This window comes from Pteropus alecto, unplaced genomic scaffold (assembly GCF_000325575.1).
Source record: "Pteropus alecto unplaced genomic scaffold, ASM32557v1 scaffold23, whole genome shotgun sequence".
Classification (NCBI taxonomy): domain Eukaryota; kingdom Metazoa; phylum Chordata; class Mammalia; order Chiroptera; family Pteropodidae; genus Pteropus; species Pteropus alecto.
The window spans coordinates 3,890,764-3,907,049 of NW_006435837.1; the positions used below are offsets into that span (position 1 = coordinate 3,890,764).

Consider the following 16,286-nt stretch of genomic DNA (forward strand, 5'->3'; position numbering starts at 1 on the left):
TATAAAAGACCACCAGAACTTTTGGGGGTGATGGAAACTTCTGTACTTGTTGCACTGTGGTCACATGACTGTGCTCGTCAAAGTTCATATAGTGCTCCATACCTAAAAAAAAGTTTACTACATAAATTATACTTCAGTAAACCTATCTTGTTCCTTTTGTGCCACTTACTAACGGGCGACAGCTACCTCTTAGAATGCGGTATGGATAAGCTCTGACACAAAAATCTCAAAAACCTATTTCCAGTGCAGTTAAGGATGTGATTCCTTAGAAAAGGCATTTTAAGGAAGGGAATAAGCATTTTAAAGATGAGAATAAGCATTCTAAACTAAAGGTCATAGATAAGGTTATCTGAATTTCTGGGGTGTGAATCCAAGAACTGTGGATCAGTGTGCAATGTATGTGTGTTCGATCTGAGACACACTAAATTCATTTCCTTTTCATGCCACATTTATCTTCTGGAAGTTTATTTCAACCAATTTGTTACTTGTGAAGAGTTTTACTGTTACACATCAATATATAATAAATTTCTAATCATTACAGAGACCCCAATATCCCTTCGTTGGCAGAAAACGGATAAAGAGCTTGTAGAGTGGTTACAAATGCAAGGAGCGGATGCAAATGCAATTGAAAAGGTAAATTCATAACCAAAAAGAAAACCATTCCTCTGCTATTATTACCAAGCCGCTTAGCTCCTATATATTTCTTTGTTTCAGATTATTGAAGAGGGTTATACACTTTCTGATATTCTCAATGACATCACTAAGGAAGATCTAAGACACCTCAGACTACGGTAAGAATAGCCTCAAAACACTTTGTATAATAGAAAATAACTTTTTGTATGTGATTATGCTTTTAAATAAAGTAGTAGAAAACAACGGGCTGGTACATTCTCCCATGGCTTCGTCAGAAAGCTCCAAACTCTGGAGTTTTCCCAGGTTAAAGTTGGGAAAAGCCCAGAGGTGACGGAAGCTGAAGCCCTGGTGGGAAAAGTAGGAAGGTAAAACAGAATAGCTCTCCCGCACCCTCTTTTTAAATTGCAATCTGCGTCCTTGTCCCCACATCATCTTAAACGGCCTGCTCTAAACAGACCCACCGGTACTCCTGTACATGCCTCTAAGGCCATGTCCCACTCTTGCTGGGGCACAAGTGTCATCTCCACCCACGAAGAGAACATATTTCTATTTAAGGTAAGCCTTTTAAGACTAGACGGCAACTCTTGACAAGCCTAGAATGATATACTTTCTGCCATAAGAGCTCCTGAAGAAGTATTCTGGAGTGTTGCTTTTAAGTCTCTTTCTGACTCTAAAGATGGCTGTGTTGTTGTTTTGTAGCGGCGGCCTCCTCTGCAGGCTCTGGGCCGCAGTCTCCCAGTACAGACGACGGGCTCGGGGGACCCCAGCCACCGAAGATGAGGCTTAACCAGTCAGCTAAGCCAAGCCAGGGGAACAGAGGGAGCAAGGAGCCAATATCTTTGTTAAGCATTACTGTTTTTTTTTTTTGAACCTGTTATTCATCAATGTTTTATACGTGACTAGAACTGTATTGTGAGAACAGTGATTGTGAACCCTAATTTTGACATCTAGGGTAAAGATCTTATAGAGTGGTTACAACTGCAAGGAGCAGATGGCGTATTCAAAAATGGAATTGTCCTGGTTATAATTAATAAAGTTTTGAAATGATCAGTGTGACGAGACTTTAGCACCGACACGCACATACAGTATTAGCTGTGGGGTAATGCGAGTATGACAGGTGGCAGAGTTGCACAGGCATACAAGGACTTGTTAAGAGTATACAACTCACTCAAATAGAACTGTTTTAGGAAATAATTTGAAGGAAGGTTGCACAAACTGTAATTACCTATTTTAGACCTATACAAATCTCAAATAACCTTTAACATTCACATGAAATACTTAAGTGTGCACTATCTTTTAATGCAACACTGTATAAACTGCATGCAATTACTATCTTAATCTACCTAAGTTGAGAACAAGCATTCCTTACAGTTGCTATCAATAGCCCACTGAAGGTGTAGTCATCCATTATGTGTAGCCTCTCATTAACTGACGGACTTAAACTTGATCCACTGATTTGCACCCCGAACTTCAAAAGGTGGATCGTTGGAGTAGATGTGATAGCCTAGTTCTTCCAAAGGTGGTTCAGGATCAGATGTGGCAAACTGGGCGGCATCCTCGATTTCTTTCCTCACTTCAACGTCAATTTCCTAAAAATCAGATTACAGTTCAAGAGAATTTTGAATGAGCAGCTTAGGTACCAACTTGTCTACTCAGAGCCTATTGCTAATAGTCTGCTAGTAACAGAAGTACTTAATTAATAGCCCCTATTTTCAAAATTGTTATTTTTTTTTAACTAAATGACACAATGAATGATCTACCCAGGAATATTTTGGAGTACGGACATCAACTTTTAAAAAAAGATATACACATACCCTGGTGAGGGAACATTTATGAAAAATCCGAAGTCTATTTCTAGGAAAAAGAATCGTGTTCTTGAGGGGTTTAAAGGCTTTGTCAATATGACTGAATGTCCCCATGGTCCTACATACTTTCCCATTAGGAGTGGCAGCGTTTTGTGTAGAGAAAAACTGCTCAGAAAGGAGAGCCCGCCTTTAAACCGCCGAGAGTAATGGTACCTTTAATTCTTCGACACTGGCAAGATTGTTGTTCACCATTCTATCCTTGAGGAGCATGATAGGGTCGCTCTTACTTCTTACTTCCTGAATTTCTTCTCGTGTACGATAACTAGAGGGAGGGAAACATAGTTAGAAGTAGGTAAGAACACTTCCAGTTTGAGCAAAAATAATTCTGTGAAACACGGGAGTACGTTTCTGAGATAAAGGAGCACGTCAGCACCTATGTCACTGAGGGAATGGCAGAATTACACTTTCAAAGTATAAGAAAGCCTAACGTTCTGTAAGAGCTGCTTATATCTTTCATCAAAAATTCTACACTGGCAATTCACCTGGCTTCTCTGGCATTCTGACAACAGGGGCCAAGTTTTTATTTGATCTAGATGTAGGGTATGAAGTGGTAGAGCCTCTTTCGGTGCCAAATGTCCCATCCTTTTGAGCTGCTACATTTCACGTGTGTGGGGACAGTGGAGATGGTTCTTGTATGGTGATAACCACAGACCTTGAGGCAGCAGAACATCAAGCAGGATATAAATGTGCCTTGCCTTTCTTCCTTAAGACCCCAGAGAAATGTGGCCAGCAAAAGCCTGGATAGCAGGTTTTCCAGTTCTTAAATCTATAATACATCCTCGTCCCACACATCATTTGAAATAACACTAAAAGCAAGGGCTCTACCGTTTTTTGAAAATAGAAATACACAAAGTGCATTTTTCCATATAAGTTGTTTATAATAAAACATATTCCCTTAGAGCTATTCTACACTCAAAGGCTTGTTATGGCTTGACTAAATCTTGTGTCGCACTCTGGAACTGCAGCATTACATCAAAGAGTTAAAAAGTGACAAGTAAAACTCCTATCTTCTAGTGTGACCTGTCCTTTTGTGACTGCTCTATTGTAAAATACTGAATATCCCATGTGCCAGTTGGCCTTGCTCCATGCCATCCAGAACATTTTCAAATTCTGCCTCTGCGGGAGGAATATACCATGAAGAAATCTGGGGCAATGCCTACAAAAGTTAAGTGCCCCCCAGTATACTACTCTACCATCAGACCTGCTTTATGGTAAAATTTCCCTCCGCAATTTAATTTTTTTATTGCTGCTCATGCTAACATGTAGATACTATACATAGTAGGGATTTTCAGAAGGCTTTCTGTATTGAAACCAGTTTAGTGGGAGGCACTGCTTTCAGACCAGGAATCAACTACCTGATGCCAACTAATGCAATGCATGAAGCCTACTGGTGTCTGGCTTCAAAAGCAAATATTGAAGTGCTTTATTTTTCCATGTGAGTAGCACCACTCAAAGCCTACCACCACAGATTTCCCATGACCATACCTGACTCCAGGATCACTCATGCTGTGTCCATGGTAACGGTAAGTCTGCAGCTCCATCAGTATGGGCCCCTAAAACAGAACCCAAAGGACAGTAGGTGAGATGACAAGCACAGCACACCAATCCACAGCCTCGAATGCACACCCTTTCAGGATCAAAGATACTTATCAGACCTTCTATAAATCAGCTGAGTTGTCAAGAATTTATTAGTTGACTTATCTGTTCTCATTTCTAATATCGATTTATTGCATGTTTCATCATTTTTAACAGGAACCTAATAAAAGCAACCTGCCGCAGCTTGTTTTGAATCAAAAAGGCATTCAGCATGCTATACGGCCCATTAATATTAAAGAATCGTCTATTTCAGCAGCATTGCATTTGATACATAATCCTATAAAAACAGCTTTAAGGAAGAAAAATCTATTTGAAAGCAGGTATGGTAGCAGGAGAGGGCATGGCTTTTATCTTTAGGGTTAATAGGCTAGTCTTTCCCCCCAGTCACAGGTGAAATGACCTACAAGCACTCTGATCCTTTTAAAACTCTAGAGAAAAATGCTAATACAAATTCTAACAGATTAAAAGCAAACCTCTATCTGTGCTGGAAAGTGCAGAAGGATGGGAGAACTAAAGAGAGGCTAGGTAGGTGAATTTCCACCTCATACCCATTTCAGTTTCACAGAGGCTGGCGACCAATCCTGCTTCACACAAATCTGGCTAGTGTGTAACAGGAAGTTGGCATGCACTGAAGACCTGATTCATAACCCAGTGACTGCTGAGAGTCTGGCTAGCCCAGCTACCACCAGGTAGCTTGCTCATGCTGCATTAGCTCACTTCTAGAAGACAACTTTGAACACAGAGGAAGGAGGGTGGATCTAGAATCCCTGGGCAGTTTGGTGTAGTAGTTGAAAAGAGGGAATCTGAGTCCAAATGCTTGGGTTCCAATATGGCTGTATATATGGTAGCTATGTACCCTTAACTGCTTTGTGTCTCGGTTTCCTCATCCTGCGAAATGGGCAAAACAGTAATAACCGAGCTCAGAGTTGTGCCAATTAAATAATACATAAACAGTACTGCATGTATTACCTGACACACGTCAACCCCTCAGTCACCTATCCAGTTATGTAATCCAGCAGCCGTGTGGAAGCACAGTGGGTTGGGCTAAGGGGCTGGTGATAAGGGGGTTTCCAGACCCTCCCTTAATTCCAAGATCAGGCTTTGGTCAGGCTAGGAAGCTCAACACATGCTATAAACCACTGATCCCGTTTCCATGTATGGTTGGACCCCACATATTCTTTCAGAACTGGGGGAGAGGGGAATGGTATCCATCACCCAGGGCCTGGGCTCCTCCTAGTCCTGAAGTCCTGATACAGACTGCTGAGCCTACTAGCATCAACCTGCCATCTTAGTCGTACTCCATTTTATTCCTCTTGTTTAACTGCTCTGGATTTCCTTCCCTGCTTCATCCCCTTTCTCCTAGTTTCATCCCGCTAGCCGAATTTTATTTGCATTACTGGCCAAACAAACCCAGGGGAAGTCGCTAAAAGGCAAACCTCAGGGGCATGCTTTCTGAGCTGTGGAACACTGATCTAGGGAGAAAAACATCTTTCCACTAGCTCCGATGGCACGTAAGCCTCTTTTCAGGCCAATCTCACTCTACTGCTAAAACTGAAAGGTTAAGATTCTTAGGACTGAAACACCAAGACTGCAATTATATACTTTAACCATAACATTTAACTTATAGAAGACAAAGTTATACTGAATGTCTACTATATAAGCAAAGTTCTGTGCTGAGCACTATGGGAGTCCCCAATCTGTTCATTTACGGGGCTTATACTTAACGGGGGTTGGAGACACATAACCAAACCAAAAGGCAAAACAGATTGTCACGATGAAGACAGAAGCAAGATGCTGAGGAAGCACTGGAAGAAAAGGTTTACCCCACGTGGGGGCAACATGGAATGTGCCCAGGAGGTAAGATACCAAGACAACACTATTTATGAAGGGACCTGATTCACCTGACTGGCCTCTGCTGCTATCTTATACACATTAACAGCTACCCCTGAATAGCTACGACGGACGTGGGGGAGGCATTCTTTCAACTTTGAGATAACCGTCATTAGAAACCTCCTACCTAGAGGCCTAAGAGAAGGCTTACCTTTCCAGATCTACAATGGGCAGCTGCAAACTTCGTCGCCTCCCGGACACACAGGACATCCATTCCATCCACCTGTTAATGCATGGGAAAGGGAGCAAAGCGTAAATCACCGACCTAAAACCATTTTAATTCTACCTGACCTGTTCCTGCACTAAGAAAACATAACTCTTCAATTTGTCTGCGACTATCAAGGGCACACACAGAAGTATCGAGCCATGAGGGTATAGCCCCGGCCCTGTGACAGGTGTCCTTACCCTCAGCCCAGGAATGAAGTCACCTCTCTTGTAGTAATCAGTGCTGGCTGCTGCTCTCTCAACAGATGTTCCCATTCCATAGCGGTTATTTTCACAGATGAAAATACAAGGTAATTTCCACAAGGCTGCCATATTGTAAGCTTCGAATATCTGACCCTGGAAGTGTGTATAAAAAGTTCAAGTGGTTTCATTTTGCTTTTTCCCTAGACTTCATCATCTTAACAGCTACTGCTCTACGTGGCAGAGAAAGCTTTCATAAAAAGATAAAAAGCCTCATCTTCTATAACCAAGCTTTTCAGGAAAAGAGTGTGTGTGCTGGCAGGAAGAAGGAGAGTGAAGCAGCAAGCATCATCTCTTTTGCAACTAAGGGAAGTGACAAAACATCACCTCTTATTTCTGTGAGGTCAAGGCAGAGTAGTACAGACCGCACCACGGAAAAGATCACCATGTAAAAACACGTGATACTTAGTTTTATGTTTGTTCTAAGTTCTATGAGACCCACTGGGTACCCAGAGCAAACCAGCAATGAGCATCAGCATCCACAGCAGGTCCTCAAGAGTGTCATCCACAGACTGGTGATGACTCGGACCATGAAACAAGAAGGGCAGAGTCAGGGCTCAGAGACCACAAGAGGAGTTTGACAATGCCAAGGCACTGAAGACACTGAGTCTGAACATTAGAGTACTCGTTTGAGAATTGGTTTACGAGAGGTTAAAACAGAAAAAGATCCTTCGCCACAGTTTGGGAAGCGCTGAGGTAGACAGAGCTAAGGAGAGCTCCCTCAGGAGTGTGCCCCAATAAAGCACTTGTAAAATGTGCCAAGAGGCAAATCTCTAATCTGGCCATAAAACTAAAATTGAGCTTGCCATATGAATGGCTAGTTCAACTAATAAGTAACATACTTCTTTACAAACTAACCTATGAACGTATAACACTTTGAAAATAAAACTCTATACATTATTAGAAAGTTGAGGCAATTACTCACCTGATTAGCAGCACCATCGCCATATAAAGTCAAACAGACTTCATCTTTTCCATTATACTTACAGGCCAGAGCAATCCCAGCTCCCAGGGGTACCTAATATTAAGGACAATCAAGAAAGGAACCACAGAAATCTATGAGGGGAGAAATTAATGCTCTGAATTTTAACTCCTGGCCAGAAATTGAGATAGAAATTATACTGTTGCTACAAACTCTCTCTACGCCAACCCTATCTCTGCTTATTCCACCAATATTATAAACAAACCAGTAAAGAAGAATAATTGTTATGCTGCATTGCAACCATTTAAGCAATAACCTTTCTGCACGCAAAGATTCAATTACTAATTCTAAAAATGAAACCTAGGTTTAAAAAAAGCATACTGTAGAATCTCGATATATTAGAAAGTAAACCAAACAATCTAGATATGGTTTTATGCTGTTACTTCTTCATAATTCACTAAATCATGAGAACAAGGCAGACTCCATATCCATAGAAGTTGGCTTTGGATTCTAACTAGGCCCTGAGATCCTGATCACCTGCCTGTCCTCATCTGGCATGAGCCCTGTCTCCAGCAGGCAGGGCAAAGTGTATGTGACAAAGCAATTAATGTAAATATAAATAAAAAGCTGAAGGTATAGCTCCACTGCTGGAGGCTCTTGCTTACTTACAAAACATAAATACCAAAAAGGAAAAATTTTAAATCATGGTCCAAATCTATTAAGTGATCAAATGGTAGGGTATGAAGCAATAGGTCTTTTAAGCACACTAAGCCCCCAAAGTACTAAAATACAACAGAGGGAAGTCCTCTGGGGTATGAACTATTGTAAAGACACAGGCCAGGGCCAAATCTAGAAAAGCATGCAATCCTTATCCTCGACTACCTGAGCTCCAACGATGCCATTGCCTCCGTAGAAGTTCTTGGCATACATATGCATTGATCCACCTTTTCCTTTAGCACAACCTCCTCTTCGCCCTAGAAATGACAGCACACGTATATATGCATCAAAAATCAAATACACAAAACAAAACCATATCCCAAGCATTTACTCAAGAGGCTCAACCATTAGAACTCAGAGGCCGATTCAATTGTATAAACACCTGCCCCTCTATGCAAACACATATCCCTCGTCTCCAGGTCCTTTTGTAATGAAGGTCAGACCAGTCTCGTGTCCTTGACCTTTCCAATTTTTCCAGCTCTCTAATCATTGTTTCCTTTGGATGTTGGTGTGGTGCCTTGGACTTTTTTTTTTTTTCTGCCAGTTACAAACATCTTCCTTTATCTCCTACACTGGCACACTAAACAGTTCAAGAGTCAAAGGGGACAAAGACAAAGGGATATTAAGAAGATTCCTAGAATTTAAATTGCATACCACGAAATGCTTCTACTCAATTTATTTTCTGTGGCTGCTAGATTTCTGCTGGCATGTCTGAGTAATTATAAAAGTAATTCTGATTTTATAGAGCTAACCTTTTAAAACTTACACCTGAGGAGCCAGATGACCTCAAAAATGGTCGGTTTACTTAAAAGCATAATAGAAATAACAGCTCCTAAAGAGGTTTTTTTTTTTTTTTTAACTCAGAAAGGTTTTAATATTAACTTATAACGGTTAGCGTCTTTTTTTTCCCCTTGGCTGTGCTGTCTTCCCATTCCCATGGGATCTGCTTTGGGTTAAGGCAAAGGTCCAAAAAACCTTTTATTTATTTTTTTTAGTGTTTTATTTAATTGTTAGTTGAGTATATAGTATATTGGTTAGACATTTATATCATTTATGATATGATCTCTCTGACTCTAACACCCCTCTGGCTCTACATACAGCCATTATATTACTGCTGACTACATAGGAGAGATTTGAAAACTTAATTCACTAATTTCCCCTTTTGTAAATCAATAGCAAACCTGTAAGCTCTGTGAGAATTTCTCGGACAGAAAGCCCACGAGTAAAGGTAAAGCCATGAGCTCGATAGGCTGTGATCAGATGATCTGTGGGATTTATGCCAGCCTCCAGGCCCACACAACAAGCTTCCTGCATTAAAGGAAGAAGCAGTGATGAGTCAATACAATACACATTTCTAGAAAAAAGCCTTCCTAGACCATTATCAAACATTTGGCCTAGTCGAACTCTTCATTAGTAACTATAGAAAGTAGCTCTAATTTTTTTTTTAATCAGAAACAGAGTGAAGAGTAAGGACCAAGCCAGAAGCCATAAACTGACAATCCATAGATGTGCTGTTTCCTTTAGCCTGTACAGTAATTTGGGGGGGAAAAATCCTGAATCAGATGTCAACATTAAAATACTGAGAATATCATGAAAATCAAGACTTCTGTCTTATCTTGAAGAAACAAACAACAGGAAGCATTAGCTCCATATTTCTATACATCACCACTGACTGGAACGAAATCATGACATAATCTACAGGTGGGACCTGCCTATCCCAGTTCACCGCCAGTCCCTGTCACCGCCAGTCAGTCTATTTTTTGTATAGCTGGCCTTCTTCACTCATTTAGTCTGCCTAGCTGGCCCCTGTAGGCATCTGAATTTATAACCTTTGGTCTAAACCAACAAAACAAACAAACAAAAAAGAAAAACAAACCCTTTCCCCCAAAAGTATACCCAATAATGATGATCACAATGCCATAAAGGCATAGGAAATCAGCAATGTGATGCATGAATAAATTCTTTAGCATAAGCTTCATAGCAGGTCTCAGCATTCTCATTTTTATTCTAAAATACCAGCCTGGAATCCTTTGGATGCATAAGGCAGGGTTAAAGACACAAACCACACTTAAATTCCTAAAAACAGTTTTATTACAAAATTATCACTCACTTGACCGTCACACAAGTGACAGAAACCACGAATGATTTTCTGTTTATACAGCTGATCTGCCTTTAACTCCATTCGGCGAACAGTCTGCATCGTCCTGTAGTATTTGAGCCCATCCTCTCTGGTGAGCACTGTTGTGACAGGAGGGCCCTCTTCCAGCCGGTGGAGATCACACTTCTGAAAATCAGTTATCTTCCAGTTACTACATTATAAACAATGCCAACCCATTCTAAGATCTAACTCCATCACAAATAATATTTCACTCAAAAAACCCACAGGAGCACATCAGAAATGCTGCATATTGCTTCTGACTCCTTACATCATAAAGCTCACTGCAATGGGATAGGGTTTTGAAGGAAGAAAATTTTTCTAAGATGACTTTCACTGAAAGCCCCTAGAAGTCAAGCGGGTTATAGGTTAAAAGTCAAACTTTCAAAGAAGCATTCTAAGAATCTTCCCATTCAAATGTTTTACCAAATCACATTCTAAACTTTGGAGTAAGTCTAATGTTTTTTACTTCACCTCCCCCCACCCACATACACACCATGAAACACCAGCAAGTTGCTAAGTGTAAATTCTAATTTTTGCTAAACTTATTTGAACCTCTGATTCTAGAACATTGGGAAGAAAATGGTGAAAAAGCATATCGAAATGTTCTATTCCCAAGGTAAAACTGTATATCAAAGTGTACTGGTGGGAAAATTAACACAAAGTAAAATATCTCTTACCTTAATTTCAAATGTAGCATCGTTTGCAAAATTACGGGATGCCACCAGCACTCTGCTTGCCTTGAAAGACCAAAATATACAAATATATCAGTACTTTTATTGTCAGTTATTTTAAAAGTAATTATTATTATTACTCAGTTATCAGGATGCAGTCCTGGAACTTGAATAAGCCTCAACATATTCATGGGCTCATCTTCTATTCTGTTCAGTGCGTTGAGATCTTGTCTTCCAAAGTGACTCCATGCTTTGGCTAATAAAACACGATGGTAACCCCATGGGACAGCAAACAGCAGGAAGAGAATGGATGCAAAAACCAAACTAATCTACTTAGTCACTTTGTTTTCAAAGAAGTTACAGTGAGAATATAATGAAGTTAATGGCCAAGCTAAAGAGACTGATAATCTGTGGGCTTTGTTTATTTATGCTATTCTTCATCATAAACAGATATACCGAGCAAGCTAAAGCTTCAGTTTCAGAATTACTCGTCAAATAAAAAACTATGATTCAATCTTTATTTCAGGAAAACCATTTTTCTATGAAATGGATCGATAAGAAAAATATTTTCAACTACTCAAAGCATGAAATAAATATGTTAGTGAGAAATGTACCAAAGATACCTAGCGCTGACTTAAAAACAACAGACTTGAAGGACGTTTTATAATTTGAACAGCCTCTATCTTGGGTAGCTCCCGCAGAAGGGAGAGAGGTTCTCTGCAACAGTGTTTCCTTCTTGATGTCTGAGTAGCTGTCAGTGCTTGAGGGTGGGGTAAAAAGTTGGGAAAAATGTTTCCTTTTCACTCTTACAATCAAACATACCTGCTTGCACCAAAAGTATTCTACGGGATGGCTATGGTCCAGGTTAGACCACAAACATTTAATTAATTAGTGTTAATGTACTATTTTAGCCAATTCTGTCATGTTTTCACACACAAATGTGTAAACCGACATGACTTCTTTTCATGGAGACTTGAAGCACATTCTTCAGATCCCACAAAAAGTACTTTTGATATGTTTGTACAGCCATCCAGCTTCTAGTGCTGGACTTGATCTTGGTGAGAAGGGTTAAGATTGACCTAAGTGTACCTCCAAGTATACAAGCCTACCAGCAGAAAGCTATTATCTACTTAATGCTTCAACCATCAATATACCATTATCTACTAAACCCAGCAAGACAATGGTGTTGCTGGAGGAAAAACGCTTAAATACTAGAAAAAAAATGCTTCGGTTAAGTTAGAGGTAGACAGAATTTATTAACATATCTAAGGGAAGAAAACTGAGAAATTTGGGAAGAAGTAGAGATGAGAGGAGCAAGGTGACAAACAAAACGTTATATTTGGCAATCATGAAACAGACATGTTATTTTTGGCAGTTAAGAAAATTGTTTTAGACTTGTGGTCATGATGGCGGAGTAAGTAAGTGCTGTGCCCACCTCCTGTCATGACCAAATCAAAATTACAACGAAATTATAGAACCACCATCATTGAGAGGCACCTGAAGACTAGCTGAACAGAAGTCCTATAACTAAGGATATAAAGAAGAAGCCATGTTGACTACTGGAAGGGCAGAGATGCAGAACGGGCAGGTCCCAAACCTTGATCACCACAGTTTGGTGATCGAGAATTGGAAGGGATATCTCGGCTGCGGAGGTCCCCCTGAGGAGCAAGGGGTCCCAGCCCCACACCAGGCTCCCCAGCTCAGGGCTCCAGTGCCGGGAAGAGGAGTCCCTAGACCATCTGGCTGTGAAAACTATTAGGAATTGCATCCAAATGAGACAGAGGGCTGCTGGAGACGTAAGTGTTCCTCTCTTAAGGGGCCCACACACAGACTCACAAACTCAATTTGCTTTGGGCTCCAGCACGAAGACAGCAGCTCAAAAAGCACCAGGCACATACAGGGGACTAAACTGACTAGCTTCAGGGTGAGGGCTGGAAGATCAGGGGTTTGGACAGCTCTTGCTGGGGAAGGAAGCGCTGGCAGGTGCCATTGTTCCTTTGTTGAGCCCTCACCCCACACAGCCAGTCCAGCACAGGGAGAGCACCAAATCTGAGCTCTCCATTAACCTGGCTAACACCGTTTGCCCAGCCCTGGTGATTCCCTGAGAACCCACCCAACTCAAGCACCAGTCCTGAGCCTCTTCCAAAGGCTCCTCCACATAAGCAGCCTGCCTTGGCTAGAGCTGCAGACTTTCCTAAAATCTCTCAAAGGTCCATGAAACCCAAATTAGCAGTGGCTGGCCTTGGTGTGCCCTGTACCTCTTGCTAAACTACCCCAAGCCCAGCACAAATGGTGACCTGTCCTAACTTGCATTATAACTCCCATCAGGTAGCCCCAAGTCTGGCAGAAGCAGCAGCCAGTCTTGGCTTGGAACGTAGCCTCAACTAAGCAGCCATAAACACGGCACAAGTGGCAGCTGGCCTCAGCACATGTCATGGTGCCCAAAAAGGGGTCCCAAGCCTGACAGAACAGTATCCAAAGCAATCTATACATTCAATGCAATCCCTACCAAAATACCAATGCTGTTTTTCACAGAACTAGAACAAATAATCCTAAAATCTATATGGAATCATAGAAGGCCCCAAAGAGCCAAAGCGATCTGAAGAAAGAACAAAGTTGGAAGTATCATGCTACCTGATAGCTAACTATACAAGGCTATAGTAATCAAAATAGCATGGTGCTGGCAGAAAAAGACACAAAGATCAATAGAACTAAATAGGGAGCCCAGAAATAAATCCACGCCTACATGGTCAGTTAAACTATGACAAAGGAAACAAGAATATACAATGGGGTAAAGAAAGTCTATCCAATAAATGATGCTGGAAAAACTGGACAGATACATGTAAAAAAATTAAACTAGACCACTTTCTTACACCATATACAAGAATAAACTCAAAATAGATTAAAGACTTAAATGTAAGATCCAAAACCATAAAACTTCTAGAGGAAAACATTGGTAGTAAACTGTGACATCGCTCTCAGCAATTTTTTTTTTTTGATATATCTCCTTGGGTGAGGGAAACAAAAGAAAAAATAAACAAATGGGATTACATCGAACTAAAAAGTTTCTGTGCAGTGAAGGAAAGCATCAACAAAATGAAAAGACAAAACCAACTGAAGGAGAGAAGATATTTGCCAATGATAATGTCCGATAAGGGATTAATATCCAAAATGGATAAGGAACTCATTACCACCACCACCAAAAAAAGAAAAAAAATACGATTAAAAAATGAGCAGAGAAATGGAACAGACATTTCTCCAAAGAGGACATACAGATGACCAACAGGCACATGAAAAGATGTGCAACATCACTAAACATCAGAGAAATGCAAATCAAAACCACAATGAGATATCACCTCACACCTGTCAAAAAGCTATCATCAATAAATCAACAAACAAGTGCAGGCGAGGATGAGGAGAAAAGGGAATCCTCCTGCACTGTTGGTGGGATTGCAAACTGGTGCAGCCACTATGGAAAACGGTATGAAGGTGACTGAAAAAATTAAAAATAGAACTACCTTATGATCCAGCAATTCCACTTCTGGGTATTTATCTGCAGAAATCCAAACACTAATTTGAAAAGCTATATGTACCTCTATATCCATTACAGCATTACTTACAATAGCCAAGATACAGAAGCAACATAAGTATCCACTTATAGACAAACGAATAAAGAAAAGTGGTACATATATACAATGGAATATTACTCAGCCATAAAAAGGAATGAAATCTTGTCACTTCTGACCTAAAGAGTATTATGCTAAGTGGAATCAGTCAAAGAGAAACACCATATGATTTCACTTATATGTGGAACCTAAAAAACAAAATAAACAAAACAGAAACAAACTCAGATACAGAGAACGAATTTGTGGTTGCCAGATGGGAGGGGGTTTGAGGGGAATGGGTGACAAAGGGGAAGGGGGGATGTACAAATTGGCAATTATAAAAATAGTCACGGTAATATAAAGTACAGCATAGAGAATATAGTCAATAATATTGTAATAACAATATATGATGTCAAAAGAGTACTAAACTTTTCTTGATCACATTTTAAGGTATATAAATGTCTAATCACTGTTGTATACTTGAAACCAATATAATATTGTATGTCAGCTAAAAAATTGAAAAATAAATTTAAAAATAAAAAATAATTTTGTGGGGCCAGAAATATTTCTTGTATCGAGAAATAATCTTCCAGGCACAGCTACAGACACTGTAGTTTTGGAAAGATTTAAAACTTGATAACCATCCAGGCAATAGTAACTGAGAACAGGTAAATTGTTATTTCTCCATCCTCAAGTGGAAACAATAAAAAAAAATGACAGACAGTTCTATGTAATTGAGAGCAGGAAAGTAAAGTCAAAGATTATGAGCGCCAGAAAGCAGTGGGATTCCTAGAGGGGTACACTTCCTACCTTTTGACCATCTCTTACTAACCCTTACTAAGCTGAGTTACCACAAAGACCTGGAGGAGTTACTAGAGCCAAAAGTGCAAATCAAAGCTTGTCTGCAGTTATACCAAGAAACACTACTTCCCTGTGCCTAGAGGACAAAGAAGTTTAGGCATTGGGCACGTCTGGAAACTGGAGCCAGAAAACAGTGCTAACCTCTAACCCCACCCTCTCCAGCAGCGCTGCAGTTTTCTTTAGCTTACCTTTACCCTAGAGTGTGAGTGTGAGTAAGTGAGTGAGCGTGTGTGTGTGTGTGTGTGTGTGTGTAAAGGGGAAGGCAGTTTCCTCCGTGTTCTGCCAGACTGCTCTGGAATTGACTGCCAAGAAAAGCTCAACGTTAAGGGAGGAAAGGGGAAGAAGTTTGTTTCTCGGGAACCTGACCCTGTCTGAACCCTCCACAGAGCCAAGCGTAGGTGTTCAACACATGTATACCAAACCGGGCACTCAAATGATAATATTTTACACAAATGGCACCTACAATGCACTATTTGGAAAACTTTACACACGTGTCACTCGTTTAAGCCTCACAAAAAACCCACGAGTTAAGTATTTATTACTTCTATTTTAGAAATGAGGAAATTGAGCACAGGCCTATTTAAAGAAATTTAAAAAAAACAAAAAAACACTTTGTCCGAGGTCGCAGGGCTAGTAAATGGTGATGCTGGTGTTTGGGGGAGCCACTCGGTCTCCAGATTCCATGCTCTTTAACATACTATATGGCCTCTGGCTCAAGAGGAACGCAGTTAGGAAGATTTTAAACGAGTGCGCCGAGAAAAGGGGGTCAATTGGAGACTCGAGGGTGCCCAAGGCCCCTTTTTTGTCCGCGATAAATGCATGGGCACTTCTAGAAGACGCCTCCTAGCCCCGAGCCGGGAGCCGTGGCTGACCTCCACGCGGACCTTGTAGAGTGTCCCCGTC

General features: G+C 40.7%; 2 protein-coding genes across 4 annotated transcripts in view; one reads left to right on the plus strand and one right to left on the minus strand.

Annotated features, from left to right (window-relative positions):
* The window catches only part of MAP3K15 (mitogen-activated protein kinase kinase kinase 15), an 85,200-nt gene extending 83,520 nt beyond the window's left edge, over positions 1 to 1,680 (plus strand). For 2 of the 3 annotated variants that reach the window (XM_025046601.1, XM_025046602.1), the window contains exons 27-28: positions 542 to 633; positions 715 to 819. In XM_025046601.1, coding sequence (XP_024902369.1) covers positions 542 to 633; positions 715 to 795 — 173 coding nt within the window. In that variant the 3' untranslated portion in view covers positions 796 to 819. Of the gene's footprint in view, positions 1 to 531; positions 634 to 714; positions 820 to 1,332 lie in introns of those variants that run through there. The other variant, XM_015589167.2, reaches the window with a different exon arrangement.
* The window catches only part of PDHA1 (pyruvate dehydrogenase E1 alpha 1 subunit), a 16,240-nt gene continuing 389 nt past the window's right edge, over positions 436 to 16,286 (minus strand). The window contains exons 2-11 of the mRNA XM_006911626.3: positions 10,924 to 10,983; positions 10,199 to 10,372; positions 9,270 to 9,396; positions 8,254 to 8,345; positions 7,375 to 7,467; positions 6,390 to 6,545; positions 6,136 to 6,207; positions 3,984 to 4,051; positions 2,652 to 2,760; positions 436 to 2,222 (exon numbers count right to left, since the gene is read on the minus strand). Of these exons, the coding sequence (XP_006911688.1) occupies positions 2,058 to 2,222; positions 2,652 to 2,760; positions 3,984 to 4,051; positions 6,136 to 6,207; positions 6,390 to 6,545; positions 7,375 to 7,467; positions 8,254 to 8,345; positions 9,270 to 9,396; positions 10,199 to 10,372; positions 10,924 to 10,983 (1,116 nt within the window). The 3' untranslated portion in view covers positions 436 to 2,057. The remainder of the gene's footprint in view (positions 2,223 to 2,651; positions 2,761 to 3,983; positions 4,052 to 6,135; positions 6,208 to 6,389; positions 6,546 to 7,374; positions 7,468 to 8,253; positions 8,346 to 9,269; positions 9,397 to 10,198; positions 10,373 to 10,923; positions 10,984 to 16,286) is intronic.